Source organism: Symphodus melops (assembly GCF_947650265.1).
Source record: "Symphodus melops genome assembly, chromosome: 17".
In the NCBI taxonomy this organism is placed as follows: Eukaryota; Metazoa; Chordata; class Actinopteri; order Labriformes; family Labridae; genus Symphodus; species Symphodus melops.
The window spans coordinates 20,580,492-20,596,674 of NC_136707.1; the positions used below are offsets into that span (position 1 = coordinate 20,580,492).

Below are 16,183 nucleotides of genomic sequence, written 5' to 3' on the forward strand. Positions count from 1 at the left end.
GTGCACACCATACAGTCCATGTGTCTTCCACTAAAAGAGCTTTTTCAGCATCTCTGGAGCAAGTTCTGCTTCCCTCTAACTCTGCAGTCACTGCCAGAGGCCGAATCCTGCTCCAAACAAATGTGTCCGACATTTATGCTAGCTTTGTCTCTTTTGCACGTCGTTTGCACAAGTTAACACGTGAGGGGTTGAACTTGCTTTGGGGTTAAATGTGTGTGTGTTAGTTTTGCTGCTTTAATGTCTCTGTCTACATGTGTGTTCCTTCAGGGGGGCTTTAGGTGCCAGGTTAGGTTCTTATCAAGCGCTGTTTGCACCTCTCTTCTGAGGTTTTATCCTGATACCTTTTAAAAATGAAAAGGCAAAGTCAGGAATAATTTATCAGCTGTGTGAGTCATCTCTTAACGAAGCTCAGTTATGTATTATACTCAGAGTTAGGAGAGATAGAGAGGTTTGATTGTTAAAACTTTCTCCTGTATTCAACTCGTTTGCCTTGCATGCATATTTAAGAATCTTTGCACCCCTAGTTTACACATAAACCTCAAACCACAGTGTGGAAAATGTACTTACTTTAACTTGAAACACAGTATAAACAAGAATTGGAAGGGATGCAGCTTTTTCCTCTCCAAATAACTTTTTTTTTTCCAGAGTGTTGCATCCTCTTTTTTTATCAGATAGGCAGTACAGAGGATCTCATATCGGCTTTTAGAGGGAACTCATGGAGAGAAAAGGCCTGAAAGCAGCAAAAACAAGACAATTAGGAGACAACTCTCAGCAGCAGCATATTGCCTGCAAATCCACTTACAGAACAAAAGCAAAAAACCCACAACCAGCTTGTCTCAAACTTTATGACTATTCATAATTTTGATAGTTCAGAAAACTAGAACATGCATTACTAATTACTCCAATTAATGAGAGGACTGGATGTGAATACAAACTCGGAGAACTGTCACGAACATAAGGTCCCACAAAGTGCATACTGATTGACTTCTTCCATGGTATTTACTGCAGATATAGGATATTAAGTTGAACGTATGTTGCTAATTTTCACATGACATGATCATGTGGTTGATGAAGGGCAGCCTTTGTTGTGCATATAATCTAATTACAGCAGTTAGCTGGAAACTGTATAATGTATTTTTTGTTCTTTGTGCATCGAGAAGGGAGGTCTGAGTTCACACCAACAATGTTTTACTGTTTTTAAAAAATGTCACATCTTTTAAAGGAAAAATTAAACGGATGTTTTCCCGCGTTGTTAATTACTGTGACATCCCAGCTCTTTTTCCTGATTGGAGACAGCCGGTCTGTCACTGTGACCTTTTGTGACACTTCCTGTCTCCTCTCTCTCTCTCTCTCTTCCTGTCAGGAGGCCGAGTGAAAACCTGGAAGAGGAGGTGGTTCATCCTGACCGACAACTGCCTCTACTACTTTGAATACACAACAGTGAGTGTCATACTTAGACAATCATTTACTCAGTAAAGCGTATTTTTGAGAGCGTTTGTGTGATTGTGTCCACACAGCTGATATAAAGTACACTTTTCGACTATAATCCTTTATTTTCAAACAAGACATTTAACATCCTATGATGTATAAATTGTGATTCATACACAATAAAATGATTCTTTCTTTTCTCATTTTATATACTTCACTTGGTCTGGAAGATTGACTTTATTATAACTTCTGAAAAGTGAAGCTCAAACATTTGCAGCTGGCTGGCTGCAGCGTAGATCACAAGCTCCACCTTCTTCAGCATAACAGATGGGACATGTGTTCTACTATAATATTAAAATACAAGTCAGATACATTCTTCTAAAACTTTGTTTCTGTCATTAAAAGTAGTTGTTATCAGAGCGCTGGTGGCGCAGTGGGTAGTATGCGTTTCGGGTCCCACCCATGGCTCCTATTGTTTCTTGTCGGAGGTTACAGTTAAAAAAGTTTGCTGCTAAATCTTTTCATCTATTCTCCTTTAAGGCTGGTAGTCTCCACATGTTGTTGTTTTTTGTGTTTGATGAACTGTGTCACTTCCATAAGAAAAACGATGACACGTGTGCTGTTGAGGATTTTTTTTATCAGCGTCTCTGTGTCCCTGCTATCTGCTACATCAGCAATGTCCTCTCTCAGCCCTGGTATTATCCTGCAGGACACTATCATTATGTCCTCTCCTCTGGTGTGACTGCTCCCCACACACATTATCTGCTGTTTTAAAGAGCAGGATGGAAGGGGGGGGGGGTTCTCTTTGCTAGTTTCATCATCTATATTTAGTCTTGTTTGCCTGGCTCTTACTTTGCTACCTCTCCTTTTTTTACTCTATTTAGGTTGTTTTTCTCCCTCCTCTCATGTTTCTCCTTCTCACCTCTCTCCTTTAGGACAAGGAGCCTCGTGGGATCATCCCTCTGGAGAATCTCAGCATCAGGGAGGTGGAGGAGCCCAGGAAACCTGTGAGTGTTGCCTCATTAAAGACGTTGCCCTGAGATCATTTGTCGAGCTTCTTTTTCTCCTCTGTTACTTGGTTTATGGCACGTTAGAATCTAATTATCTCACACCAAGCTTTTTCTCTTTTTTTTTTTTCCAGAACTGTTTTGAGCTGTATAACCCCAATCACAAAGGCCAGGTGATCAAAGCCTGCAAGACGGAGGCAGATGGTCGTGTTGTTGAGGGAAACCATGTGGTGTACAGGATATCGGCGCCAACGCCGGAGGAGAAAGAGGAGTGGATTAAATCCATAAAGTAAGCCTCCTCACAAATACATACAAGGTTTTTGATCCACATTTACTCACTTTCTTTTCCAACAGTTAGCTTAAAGGGTTGTTTTTCACACTGATTAATACCCATGTCGCCTTGAAAACACAGAAATTTAACTCATTTTTACTGCACCTGGTGGAGAAACACTTGTTTCCACTTGGCTGCTGTATAAATTTAAGATGCATTGTAAAGTATACATGATTGAGGGGGATGAGTTTTCTTGACTTTGGACAAATGCTAGCTCCTTTAAATGTGGCTTTAGCTAAGATTCTTTTGTTTACTGCTGGCTGTATCTTAACAGACATTTAATAATATTTTTTATATTAAACAGCCAGACATGAAAATGGTAAATAGTCTTGTCACGCTGCTCTTCGTACGTCTTGATAAATTCCCCCAAACCTAACCATCCTCAGAAAGTTCTAGTCCAGGAACATGATACCTAATATTTAACTTGTAAGCATTTATTCATTTTCTCGCAATCCATTATTTGGGGTTTGAATTTTATGTCTGTAATGTTAGTATTCGTCACAGCACCAAATCAAACAAAACATGTGGGAAAATGTACCATACCACGACGTCGCACTTAAACTATGTGGCTTTTCTGTCAGACAAATGGACCTGGATAAAAACCAAACGTGGTTTAGTCACTAAGCTAAACTTCAGTGAAACGTAATCGGAGAAGAAGGACAGCTAGTTAGCTTACAGAGTCAACAGACAGTGAATTATATGGTTTGGGGAACTCTGATCTTTTTGTTAAAAATTGTATTGACAGAGAAAACAACAGATAGTAGAAGTGTGGGTTTATTCTCATGCTGTAGCTCTCAGTTATAATAACCTCTCTATCAGTGACCTAAATGTTGCTCTATAATCGCCTGCATTGAAGATGGTGCAATGTCAAAGAGAGTTGGCTCAGCAGAACAGAACACTTGTATACTGTAATATAGTGCAACCCCCTCCCCCTCCTCTCCATACTCTCCCAGAGTATTCACTGGGGATATGATGGAGGATTAGTCACTGCTTATAGCACCCCTGAGGCTGAGCCAGCAAACCCAACAAACCCATCCAGGAGAAGCTTCTCCAAACTGGGCCGATGTGTTCGCAGCCAGGGAGGCTAACGAGCCACAGCTTGTGCAGCTGTACCAGAGGGGTCTGAGAGGACTCTGGGGCTGGGGAGATAAAAGGTGCTTTATTGAAATCGTGATTTCCCTCTTCTTCTAAAGTGGAGATGATCACAGAGGCAATGCTCTATCTCTTCATCTTCAGTCACAAACATGCAGACCAACTGGACCCATGCTGGAAGTAGGCTGCTGATCCTCATCAATTCCTGCAATGCATTAGTAATAAAGAGATGCATGTGTCTGCATATTCATTATTTCTGATTCTAAAAAAACACATTTGTCTTTTGCACATTTTTTACAGGCAGAAATGGAGGAAATGTTACGTTGTACTGTATAAGTCACTGCAGCCGTGCTTGGAGTTGATCCCTGCACAATGGACTTTTTGTTTCATGAAATTGGGCTGTGCAAAAATGACAATGAGCAGCATGAAAGAACGGGATAGTCATCATACACAGCTTCATTCTTCTGCGCGTGGAGTTGTAAGGGAATCAGAGATATCCACAGTGGGGGGTTGAGCCTCTTCTTGCTTTGTGCTGGTGCTAACAGGATTTAGCAGCCGTGAAACTGGGCTCCTCAGTAGAGCCCAGAATGACTTCCTGACTCACGCACTCTCATTGTACGCTGCCTTTGCGTCGCTCTAAGAGAAAGGGAGCAGGAGAACGCACAGGAGTCAATAATCTTCAGCACTTCCTGTCAGATATAGACGTGCAGAAGGCAGAGTTAGCATGTTTGTGTGTTCAACTACATACTTTGAAGAGTTCTTTAGGAGGTTTCTGTACACTGGAAAACTTAGGAGAGGGAGGGGGTTCCTCTTCAGAAACCATGGAAACCAAACTAGGTCACTGCACAAACTTTGTTCTTTTTTTTGATCTAGTTAGGCAGGGGTTTGTATAAATGTGCCTACATTTCCATATCAAAGATGCTTGAGACCCTCCTCTCATGTGGCCTTATTATTTATCTCATCGCTGTCCTTTGATTGGCTTCTTCTGCAGGGCAAGCATCAGCAGAGACCCCTTCTACGACATGCTGGCCACAAGGAAGAGACGAATCGCCAACAAGAAGTGAAGAGGGACAATCTTGTCAACATCCAGCCCCTCCATCTTTCTCTCCTTCACCTCATGGACACATTTACAAACACTGCATCTAAGTTTGACCAGAGACATGACAGTCAACTCTCAGAAAATACTTCAACCCCGGAAGACAAACGTCAGTTCTCCCCAGGACTTTTCTCAAGTCATGCGCACTTGCTGGGGGACAAATCACACACTACAGAGAGGACAGCATCGCTTCAGGAAGTTCATGTATGTGGACTTGAATGGAGCAAAACATGAACAACCAACCAGTTGGTTTGTCTGCTACACACCCCCTACCTCCCCCTCTCATTGTCATAACATGTTTGTAGGTCTTTCTAAAGCACAACTGCCATGTTTCAGGTGCACATGCCTGCATGTGGGTTATTAAAGACCAATATGTGTGTGTGTGTGTATGCAGCAGTGTGCATGCTATCAGTGCACACAGCATCTACAGTATGGATGCATAAGTCATGCTAGCCTCCAGTGTGCTTCATGAAAAGCAGTCAGAGGTTCACATCAGAGTTCAGATGTGCACAGGTTGATATATGTGTATGTGGATGCAGACTTCACCTGGACAATGACATCATCTCACTCTGGTGCTGAATTACTCCTCTGCAGGTGCCATGGCTGACGGCCTGCTCAGAGTAACCTCAGAAACAGTGCTGGCTTACATTTAGGTTCCTAACAAAGCATTACAGTCTGAAGTCAGCTGGGCTGATTTCATTTATTTGTGTGGAGCAGAGAATTTTTGAAATGTGCATACTTTTTTATTTTAGTTGAGTGGAGAAGGGAGCTTTTGTTGACGCCTGAGATGAAACCTGCTTGTTGGACTTAGAGTTGTAATCCTTAAGATTTCCGAATCCTTGTTTATTTGGAGTCACCTTTGTGAAGTGATACCAAAAGCAAATACAAGTGCAGCTGACAAAATGTGCATTTTTTCAGTGAAGTCGTCAGACTGAAATAGTTGTAAACTTGTTTTTTTACATTCTGCACAGACACAAGTTCACAAAACAACAGTGCACTATAAAGTATAATTAAATATGATTTGTTAGCAGTGGATGCTGGTCAATAGAGGGCGCTGTCAAACTGCTCCTTACAAAGAATGACAAACTCTGGACTAAAATATACAGAGATTTCTCAAAGAGAAAGATGAATATTATGTTGTAAGTTAAATGTATAATCTACAGTAGTAATGTCAAATAAAATTCCTCTACACATCTAAAGCTATTGATTGGTCTGACTGTGTTGGTTCTGGTTTGAACTGCAGAATTCTTGAGCCCAGGTCCTCCATCGCCTCTCGTTTTGAGTTTTACATGCAAATTTTCTCCTTTTTTAAAACAAGTAATAGAAGCTTCTTTTGGCTCAGAAAAACTGCACACCAAAACCTTCCACGCCAACAGGTGGCAGCACAGAGTGCACACCTGTGAGCCATTTAAAAGCCTCATTGTTTTTCAGGTTGAAGACTTTAAAATGTTTGGTTTACAGTAACTGTATCAAACATTTTTTCTGATGAGGCTTGAAAAGAGGAAAACATGAACACTGATCAGTACAGCCAATTGATTGAGAACTCTCTAATTGATGCACACACACATTAAATCCAGCTGTGTTGTTGACTCCTTCCACTTTAACTGCACCAGTTATTTGGTGAAATATTTACTTAATAAATAAACTATAAAAGATTCAATGTTGAACCCAAATCTTAAGGATTATCACTCATGAAGGAGTCCTCTGAGAAAGTCTTTTTGGTCTTCTGGGTAGGTTTTAATTAAGGCTGTGCTTCGGCCCAGTCGGGTACCAGTCCGATTAAGCTCTTGGTTTCTTGTCTATGACCTACAGTATGTGTGTGAAGGTCCATGTGTTGTTGTGATCCCTTTCGCATTTGGTTTGTAATCTTAAAAAACCCTTGCTTGCGTTTGTGTTCCTCTTTAAACGTATATGAATATAACCAATTTATCATATTTTGTTTGTATTTATTTCATTTGTGAAATGGTTTAATACTTCCTGTAAATGTTCCACGATGTGTGCTTAAGTTATGTGTGTACATATAATGTATAGGTTTCCAGTCTCTTTGTTGTAGTATGCACACTCTGTGTAACAGGAGGTTTGCATCAGCTGACGTTTGGGGTCTTCTTTACAACAAAAAGGAGGAATATTACGGAGGTGAATTACTGTGATGACGCCGTTCAAAAGCCATGACTAGTGAGAGACAAAGATGGTTGTATTTTCAATGATAAAGATTATGAAGATGTTTGATGTTAATGATGATGATTATAGTGAAGTTATATCAGTGATGATGATGATGATGATGATATTATTAATGATGATGTCAAAAAAAAACAACTATCAAACCAGTAGTTTTCTATGTGATTTTGAAATCAAATGAAGAAGCCTTGTGTTCAGGGCTGAATATTGTACGTCCCTGCAGGGATCATATTAACTTTTATATTCTCTGTAAAAGCTATTGGTCACGTTGTACATTACGTGTATCTATATAAAGTATACATAAAGCTAACAGCAGAGGCATGCTGGATTCATTATTGATGCTGGTCTTGACCTACATATTTCCATAATTGATGAGTCTTCATTAATGAATTATACAGATACTTCTCGTACAGAGGTGCTGTTACACACTCCGTGAATGTTTATCATGTAATCTTCCGTCATGCAGAGAAAGGGCTCACTAATGCTGACTACAAGGTAAAGGACCAGGAAGTGAAATGAGCAGGAGAGCTGAAAGAAACACGCTGAGGCCCACAGAGAAATGTGAGTGGGAGAGAAGAGCAATAAGGGGGAGATATAGCACCCTCTGCTGGTGAATTACAGGAGGAAATACAAAAAAATTACAAGAAAAAAGAAATCAATTAAAAACCCCTTTGGGGCGCAGGTGTCAGGGTCCATATGTGGTCCAGGCGGACGGCCCAGGTTTGTCCCTGACTAATGGCTCGCTTCCCACATGTCCATCCCCACTCTCTATATCCCCAATTTCTGACTCTATGCACTGTCCTGTCTGAAATTAAAATAAACCTTTAAGAAACACCATTCAATATCATTGGAGCCAGGTGCAACACAAGTAAGACCTCACCAAGAAATACATATTTACAACTGTGCAGATTGTCTTTCAACAGTCTGTTTTTAGAGTTTTAAGCATTTTATGAAATTTAAAATTACAATGTTGAGAAAATCTCTGCACACCTGAATGTGTGACAGGTGTGTCGGAGGAGGGTTCAAACTGAAAGACAATGAGAAAGGCTGCGGCACACTGTCATGATACATTTATTTAATCTTAAGTTTTCGTCTTACCTGATGAAGGTCGGTTAGATTATTATTTATTATTTATGATCACATTAATTTATCAGCATGACGTGAGACAGTCTGCGCAGTCTTTCCCATTCTTTACGTAATAATTACAAAAAATACATGTCAAGGTAAACAGTCTGAATATATATTTGTAAAATAAAAAGTCAACAAGTTTATATACATTTTCCACAGAGGTCTTAAATGATCTTAATTTAACAATAGACTACTCGAATAATAGATGAGGCACAGATGTAAACTGCAAAGTAAGAAAATGAAAATGAAAATAATTCACCAGATATGCTACTGATTGAACCTTTGAAAGATAAATGTTCCTAAGTAGCTTAAAAGCTGATCAACAATCTGACGTGTGAATATAAAATTCTGCCTCAACACAAAAAAGGCCAAGCACTGCCTCCTAGTGGATACAAGGGGAATTACTGTGTGAAAAAAAAACACTTTTTAAATAATTATTCTTTAGTCTAGCTACATAAGAAATGGCATTCAGAGAAATAGCTCTAAATAAGCATCATCCTCATTGAATTAACATTTTTATCATGAACTCAAGTAACAGTTAAACACGTGTGATGTGTGATCTCAGCTCGTTCAGTCTGGGTGTTTTCATGTGGACAGGACCAGAGAAATCGTTGTTTGATGACACACAAACATTTCGTCATGTTTGACTGTTATGTACATCATGTAGAGGGTTTTCTTCTTGCCTACAGAGTCAGACGTTTGAGACACAACAGAATCTTTCCAAAGAAGAAAAACACAGCAGCAGGATGGATGCTTTTTGACAGGAGGTTTGAGTCTCTTCCATCTGTCCTTTCATTGCATCACTTGTTATCTTTGTTTTAACAGATTAGGTTTAACATTTGTAGCATGGTGCAACTTTTCTGAAGTACATGTGCTTTTATTGTTTAATCACTGATACTGACTAAAATAGCTTGTAACTGTGGCACCAGGGGGATCCTTGCTGAGAGGTATTTTTCTATACTGAAAAGCCCTAAGGCCTCCTGCATGTTTCACATTTTCAAACACCTTTAAGGTTGTCGTATTTAAGGTCAAGCCTTGTTTCCTACAGAAAAATTCTCAGTGATGTATACTAGCTATACAAAATTAATGAAGGCATCTTTGAGATTGGTGATGTTATTAGAACTAAAAAGATCAGTTAGGTTCTTCTCTTTTCTTCTAGATCTAGTTTTTGCCTATTTGCCTTTTATAAATGGAAAGCGTGCCTCTAACTAGACAATATGTTGGTTCATTCTACAGCAAACACTTCAAATCCAAAAAAACATCTCTGACTCTAGAAACAGCAACAAACGGCTCAGCTGGACTTATTTTCAGAGTCATTAGGTCACGGTGAAGCCACAGCTGCACATGTGTAAATCATTAAAGCCAAGGTTAAGTATCTAGGCTGTATTTTTTTCTTAAAAGAAAACTCCTCAGTCCGCAGCAGGCCTCTGTGATCCTGTAGCGACCTCCTTTGGCGACCTCTGCGACCCCTCAGCAGGGTGAAGAGGACACCTGGTCGTAGTCGGGGCATTTGAGGAGAGTGGGGTAGCTGCTGCTCATCTGAAGTGAAGCATCACTGGAGATGTCGGAGGGACTTCGTCCTCGTGACCAGGCCTCAGGGTGGAGGAACTGACCCGAGTGGTCGGAGCAGTTACTGAGGCGAGGCCGGTAGAAGCTGGGGTGTCGAGGCTGGTAGATCACCTCTGATGAGTACCGCTTCATGAACAGGTAGACGGACATGACACCCGCACTCTGCAAACAAATACAGATTAAAGATAATTTAGGTTATCTTAGATTAAATATTCAACACACTTAAAAGGGGTTTTTGTGTAAAATAATTACATATTAATATATTCATTCAAATATATATCACACATTACAGCACCTTTTCTGCAAAGCAAAACTGTTGCTAAAGATCTTAATTGATCAGTAATGCAACTTTTATCGCTTGTAAATCATGAAAAATGACTGACATTGTTGATGAGCCGCAGCATCGCAATTGCTTTATGTGACCACCAGAGGGAGCTACATACTCAGTTTTTAAAAAAGTCACTAATTCTTGTTCATCGCTGCAGAGAAATTGAAGACTTTTTTTCGGTCTCATTGTAATGCAAATAAAATGTATTTCGTGTTGATCAAGTCACAGGATGATTCTTTAGTATGTCTTGCAATTTATTTAATTTTATAGTGCAGGTTGAGTTATTTTTGTGAGTATTGTCAAGTGTCTACTTCTGGTTTATGGTCTCTTTGTTTGAATGATGGTGTCTTATAAGTCTGTTCATGGCTGTGCATTGTGTAAATGTAACATGATGAATCAAATTAATCAAATCAATGCAGGTTGTTTTCTGACCTCAGTGAGCAGGAAGGATATGGCGGCGAAGGCAAAGGACCAGCCGTACTTGTAGCTAACATAAGCCTCGCTGCTCTTGGTCCTGTTCAGCATTTCATCATTTATACTGGAGATGTAAAGCACAAGACCCACCACCAGAGCCAGACCTGAGAGACAGAGACATAAATACTAAGATTAAACAAATGAAGAAGAAGATGAGAGAAGAGCGGAGACAGGACAGGACAGGGACGTACCCGAGAGGATGAAGAAGATTCCAGAGACAAACGCCAGGATGGAGCGATGAGGCCGAACGTGCCCGATGTTGTTCGTGACGAAGCCGATGAACATGAAGAAGAGGCTGACCAGAGGGAACGGTGTGGCCGAGCGGATCATCTCTGAGAGGGGGAGGAAAGCTGTTATTCAGTTAATACACAGACGGCTGTGTGAGACATCAACTTTAAAGATCCACTTGAATCAAAGAGTGAAATGAAGGCAGCTTTTGCTGATCCATCCCAAATGTGACACCAGTTTTAAGTTGAGGTTGAAAGAACGAGGACACAGTAAACTTTAAATCCAAAATATGAGATGTAGACACTTGAAAGTTATTTAATATGTGAGTGGAGTAAAATATCAGAGCTTAGTACACTGACTCATCGTGTAGTAAAGCTTTGACAATGAGCCACTCTGAAGGTCCTGTGAGGTGAATTGTCTGTGAAAAAGGATCTAAGTATTCTGGAGAGGAGCAGGACAACAACACAAGGTCTCGGATGACTCATTCGTCTGGCTTCACTCAGATATCATTTCTAAACACAGCCTAATTGGAAAAAAAGAGTTTTGGACCCTCAAGTTATTACTCACTGAGCATGCTGACTGTGGACTCTGACGTCAGCTGGACGTTCATTGGCATGATGTAGGCGATGGTAAAGCAGCGGCCAGACTCCTCACCTGAAGGACAAAGACAACAGGGACGTGAAAAATAACTGACTCAGACGAAACACTTAAAGAAGAATTGAAAGTCCACGAGGATTTTTCAAAGATGAGCCTGCAGGAAATAGTGGCTGAAGGATGGCTGTTTTCAAAGATGAGGCGGTAACTAGAATCAGTTGGTGTGTTCAGGTGTGCAGAAAAAAGACTGAGAACAACTGTCCGTCTGAAAGGGAAGTGTTTGGAGACCACAAAAAGTCACGTGAGCTTATGACATAACTGTTCAGTGTGAAAGTTTTTAGTTTTAAGTGAAATGAGCCACTCAAAGGCTCTCGAGATTTCCATCAACAGGTTGAGTTTCCTCACAAATTGCAAAGATTATAAGGGCTTTCACATTTGCAGAAAACTCCAAAACTCCTATTTGCTGGACAAGTTGTATGTTTGAATGCAAAGCTGACACCTGTCTCTGATGATCACACACACACACACACACACACACACACACACACACACACACACACACACACAGAAACATGTTCTAATGCAAGCACCCAAGAAGTTCTTGTGAATATATTTTGCGACAATGCGTGAGGATCACAGATCAGGGTCCTGCTGCAGCCTTATTAAGATTCATATCATATTCATACGTCTTTTAAAAAATCTGTCTTTATTCCACAGCATACAGCAGTGCTACAAACCTGATTTTAAACGGGATCAACCATCAAACTGTGGGAGCACAAAGAACCCACACTGACCTGCAAGGAAGCAGACTCTCCAGAGGCCGGAGTGCAAGGAGGTCTTGATGACGGTGCTCTGGTTTAGAGGCGTGATGATGCCCTCCTCCAGGTACAGCCAGTAGTCAGTACTGACCGCAACTCCCAGCAGCCCCAGGCTGCTGATTGCAAAGACGCTGCTCAGTAAAGTCAGAGCTTTACTGCTGCACACACTCATACTGACAGCAGGGGTGGGGGGACCTCCAGCAGCCTGCAATCAAGTTTAAAAAAAAAAATCTGGAGGAGAACGAGGACAAAAAGAAAGGACACTGGTGAAAAGGAGAACAGAGAGTTATATGAAGACTCCATCACACGTTTAAGTTAAGTTTAACCTTTTGAAAAATGCACCATTCCCTTTCTTTAAAAACTGAGTGTAAGATGTTATGATGCAACAGAAATAAGATGGTTAGTTTAGTTTAGCAAAAAAAAGTGATAGATTGAGATAAACTACTTAAATACTGCAAATCATCATGATTAAAAAAAAACAAGAATTGTCTGACACTCTTAGTTAAAACCTTTAAACAGAGACGGACTCATTGTTTTCTTGTTTCAGATCTTTACTCAGGAACAAACAGTGGTGGCCTTTGTGGTCCTTATTTACTCCAGACTATCATCCATAATTTATGACTTTAGTATTCATAGATTAGATTACAAACACTGTAGGTGAAATACATCAGTCATGGACTGTTTATATCTATCTCATGTCTGTGTCATGATATTTTGTTAATTCCAGTGTTTGGTAATCATTTCCTCTTTTATTTTGTGTCCTTCACTGGTGTTGCTTGTCTCCCTTGTGTGTTTCTTCATCTCAAGGTTTTGTCGTATTTCTCCACCCTGTTCTCGATGTTCTAGTGTGTTGTTATGGTTACATTCTTGCAACCTAATGTTTCCTGTTTTATTTTGTAGTATTTCTCCCCAGTTTGTCTTGCCTTGTCTGTCTTCCTGCCTCTGTGTGTTTCCCTCCAGTTTGTCATCATTGTCTTCACCTGTGTCCTTTGTGTTTCCTGTGTTTCATTGACCCTCACATTTGGTCTCTGTGTTTCTTCCATTCTGTGTCAGTTCATTGTCAGATTTCCCCTGTGGTCAAACGTCTTTGAAGCAAGTGTTTCCATTGTTTTCCTCGTGGCTCCTCATTTCCTCTATTAGATTTTGACAAGAACATAAGTTTCTGTTTTGCCTTTTTTTGCACCTGGGTCCACATCCACTTTGTTTTATGAACATACTGTAGGGGTCAGTCTGGTGTTTGCTGCAGAAAGTCATACTTCTTCCTCTGACAGAAATGTAATCACCCTTCAAATATACTAATTGTTCAGTGTCACTGAGACTACCCATGTCCAGCTTGACTGTCCCATTGAAGTGTTATTCAGTCCACGTCTCTTTGCAGCATGCCACAAATAAGACGGTGGGGCTGAGTCAATAACATGTTAGAGGCTCCACATGGAGGGATATTACATGAGTTGTGAACTCCTGCAGGGAATACAAATGTTCTCATAGGTCCAACTAAAGATGAATGATTTCATCCTTTTGCAGCAACAAATCAAAGCAAGATCATCTTAAAAAAGGATGGATGTTTGTCATCATCATGAAGTCATTTATTAGATGTAAGTGTAACAAACATCTCACATACTGAGAAGTCCTCTGCAGTGACAGGGCCATGTTGATTTAGAACCAGTGTGAATGACATACAGACAGTGCTGAGGGGCGATCAGCTGGAGGACACGCTGTCACAGAGAGTTTATAGGCTACTGAGGAAGGATCATAAATTCAGACCACCAATGACAATGATTCTTTCAGTAACTTTGTCCTGTCGACCTTAACTAGCAGCTTGAAGCTTTTGGATGTGATTTAAAGTGGTTATATTTTTACAGTTAAACTCCAAATATATCTGTTTTTTTGATACCTCAAGCCGCCTCTCTCACTCCAAAGAAGCCACATAGCTTTCACTTTGTCATCACATTAATTTCTCTCATTTTATTTATTTATTTATTTTTTTTACGTTTTATTGACAGTGAGAATAGATCCTTTACTCTGACAAGACAACAAATGCCCTGAGCAGATTTACTAACATCTGCTTCTCTTGATTAGACACTTTAATGTAACAGCTTCAAAATGATGAATGATACAAAACTATATAGGGCACTGCATCTCCTGGGAAGTAAAAAGAAAAAAAGGAAAAAAAACTCCTTTAATAACTAATTGCTTAAATGTAATAATCAGTGCATGAAAGGGTTAAACAGTCATCAACTTGTTGTAAGGCTGCAAACAGTGATTCAGATGCTGATGATACATGCACATTACATCACACATCTGAACACCTGCATGTTGAGGCAAATCCATACTTTTGAACATTCATTGCCATTAAAAAAGTTTATCTGAAATTCCATCTCAAATGTCAATGATTTAACCTAACTGTCCTCAGTGCTGAAATAAGTATAAGACCTTTGTATATGAAGAATGATTTGTGACTGTCATGAAAAAAAACTAAGCACGTGAAGCCCAAAGATGCAGGTTAATATAAACAGGAGGTAAGAAATATGCAATAATAATAATGATAATAATTTCCAAATAATAACTCTTACTGTTTGGTTGAGGTCCGTCCAGCCTCACCGCTGTGTCCCGCTCTTACAGTTGAAAGTTGTCGATTTAAAACCTCCAAACAAGAGACAACGTCTTGTTTTTACTTGACAATGAAGAGTTGGAGGGAGAATCAACTGGATCTCTGTCGATTTTGCGTCAAAATTATTTCAGTAAAAGTGTAAATTGATGAAGCCGCGAGGACGATGCAACAGCGCGAGAGCATGCGACGCTGTGACTGTACGAACCGAGTCAGCTGTCTCGTGCTGATCAAAGAGAGAGAGAGAGAGAGGGGGGGGGGGGTTCAGGACCCAGGACAGCTCCACTGGGCTCCTAAAGGAAGGGAGACTGTTGAGGTGACTTAAAGAGCATATTGCAGGTTAAAAAAAATTTGTAATTAATATTTTATATAGTTTGTTAATGGCTGTAAAATAAGTAGGTTATTTTTTTAATATGTTCTACAACACATAAGTGCTCTAATTTAGAGGAGAAAGTGGCTGTTTTAGCATAGCCGTTTAGAACGTGCTTTTTTTTCAACAACGCGTCATATGACGTAACATGAGGGAGTCCCGTTCTCTGACTCTGCTTTGATCGGCTTTATGCGTCCGTGTATGAATGAATGAATGAAGCCTTTATTGCCCCTGGGGGAACTTGTCTTGCACCGAGAGCATCAAACACTTTACAAACAAACATTTAGAAGGCAGCACAAAAGAATTAAAGCACAAAAAAACAGGCTAAAACATGATTAAAGAGGAGTAATGATACGTGGTAGTGAGTGAGAACAGACAGGATGCCTCCCTGCTATAGTTTGTAACTTGAGCGGCGCACATTCAGGTGCACAGTGTAAGTGGCTTGATTATTCATAGTGTGTTTTGGTGAATTATTCTCACAACCTCAGAAACGATCGAACAGACACGTTGAATATTTCGGTATCAGACACAAAAACGTTTCCTTATTAATGATTTAAATCTCTGGCTGTTTAACATAAAATATTATATACGCAGACAGAAAGCGTTTAATGATTTGATCTGCTGGAATCCTCTGTATATTCTCTAGTGTGAGCGTAATAGACACCGGACAGTCTGTTTTAATATATGTAGTCATACGATTTATTATAAATCCAACTCTGTTACAAGAGAGCGCGTGTGTGTGTGTGCGCGTGTGTGTGTGTGTGTGTGTGTGTGTTTGTGTGTGTGCGCAGTGGGGAAAGACGGAACGCGCAGTTTGGAAACGAAACGAAACACAACCTTTACTTCTGTCGGTCCTTTATCCCATTAAAACTTTAAACTTTTTGTAGTAGCCTAATATATGTGCACGCATTAAACTGTGGAGTGTGTGTGTGTG

General features: G+C 40.1%; 2 protein-coding genes across 3 annotated transcripts in view; one reads left to right on the forward strand and one right to left on the reverse strand.

The window, feature by feature from the left end:
* Nucleotides 1-7,442, forward strand: part of cyth3b (cytohesin 3b) — a 36,927-nt gene extending 29,485 nt beyond the window's left edge. The window contains exons 10-13 of the mRNA XM_079366265.1: nt 1,364-1,440; nt 2,364-2,435; nt 2,570-2,724; nt 4,850-7,442. Coding sequence (XP_079222391.1) covers nt 1,364-1,440; nt 2,364-2,435; nt 2,570-2,724; nt 4,850-4,922 — 377 coding nt within the window. The 3' untranslated portion in view covers nt 4,923-7,442. The remainder of the gene's footprint in view (nt 1-1,363; nt 1,441-2,363; nt 2,436-2,569; nt 2,725-4,849) is intronic.
* An 847-nt stretch (nt 7,443-8,289) lies between these two features.
* Nucleotides 8,290-15,057, reverse strand: cacng5b (calcium channel, voltage-dependent, gamma subunit 5b). 2 transcript variants are annotated; one of them, XM_079366923.1, is made up of 6 exons: nt 14,845-15,057; nt 12,248-12,502; nt 11,427-11,513; nt 10,823-10,963; nt 10,590-10,735; nt 8,290-9,991 (listed from the first exon to the last, which is right to left on the reverse strand). In XM_079366923.1, exons 2-6 carry the CDS (start codon nt 12,441-12,443, stop codon nt 9,731-9,733), a joined length of 831 nt encoding a protein of 276 aa, XP_079223049.1. In that variant the 5' UTR covers nt 12,444-12,502; nt 14,845-15,057; the 3' UTR covers nt 8,290-9,730. The 2 variants fall into 2 exon arrangements, with proteins under 2 accessions (XP_079223049.1, XP_079223048.1); XM_079366922.1 differs by having other exon boundaries at nt 10,823-10,981.
* Nucleotides 15,058-16,183: the final 1,126 nt, after the last annotated feature.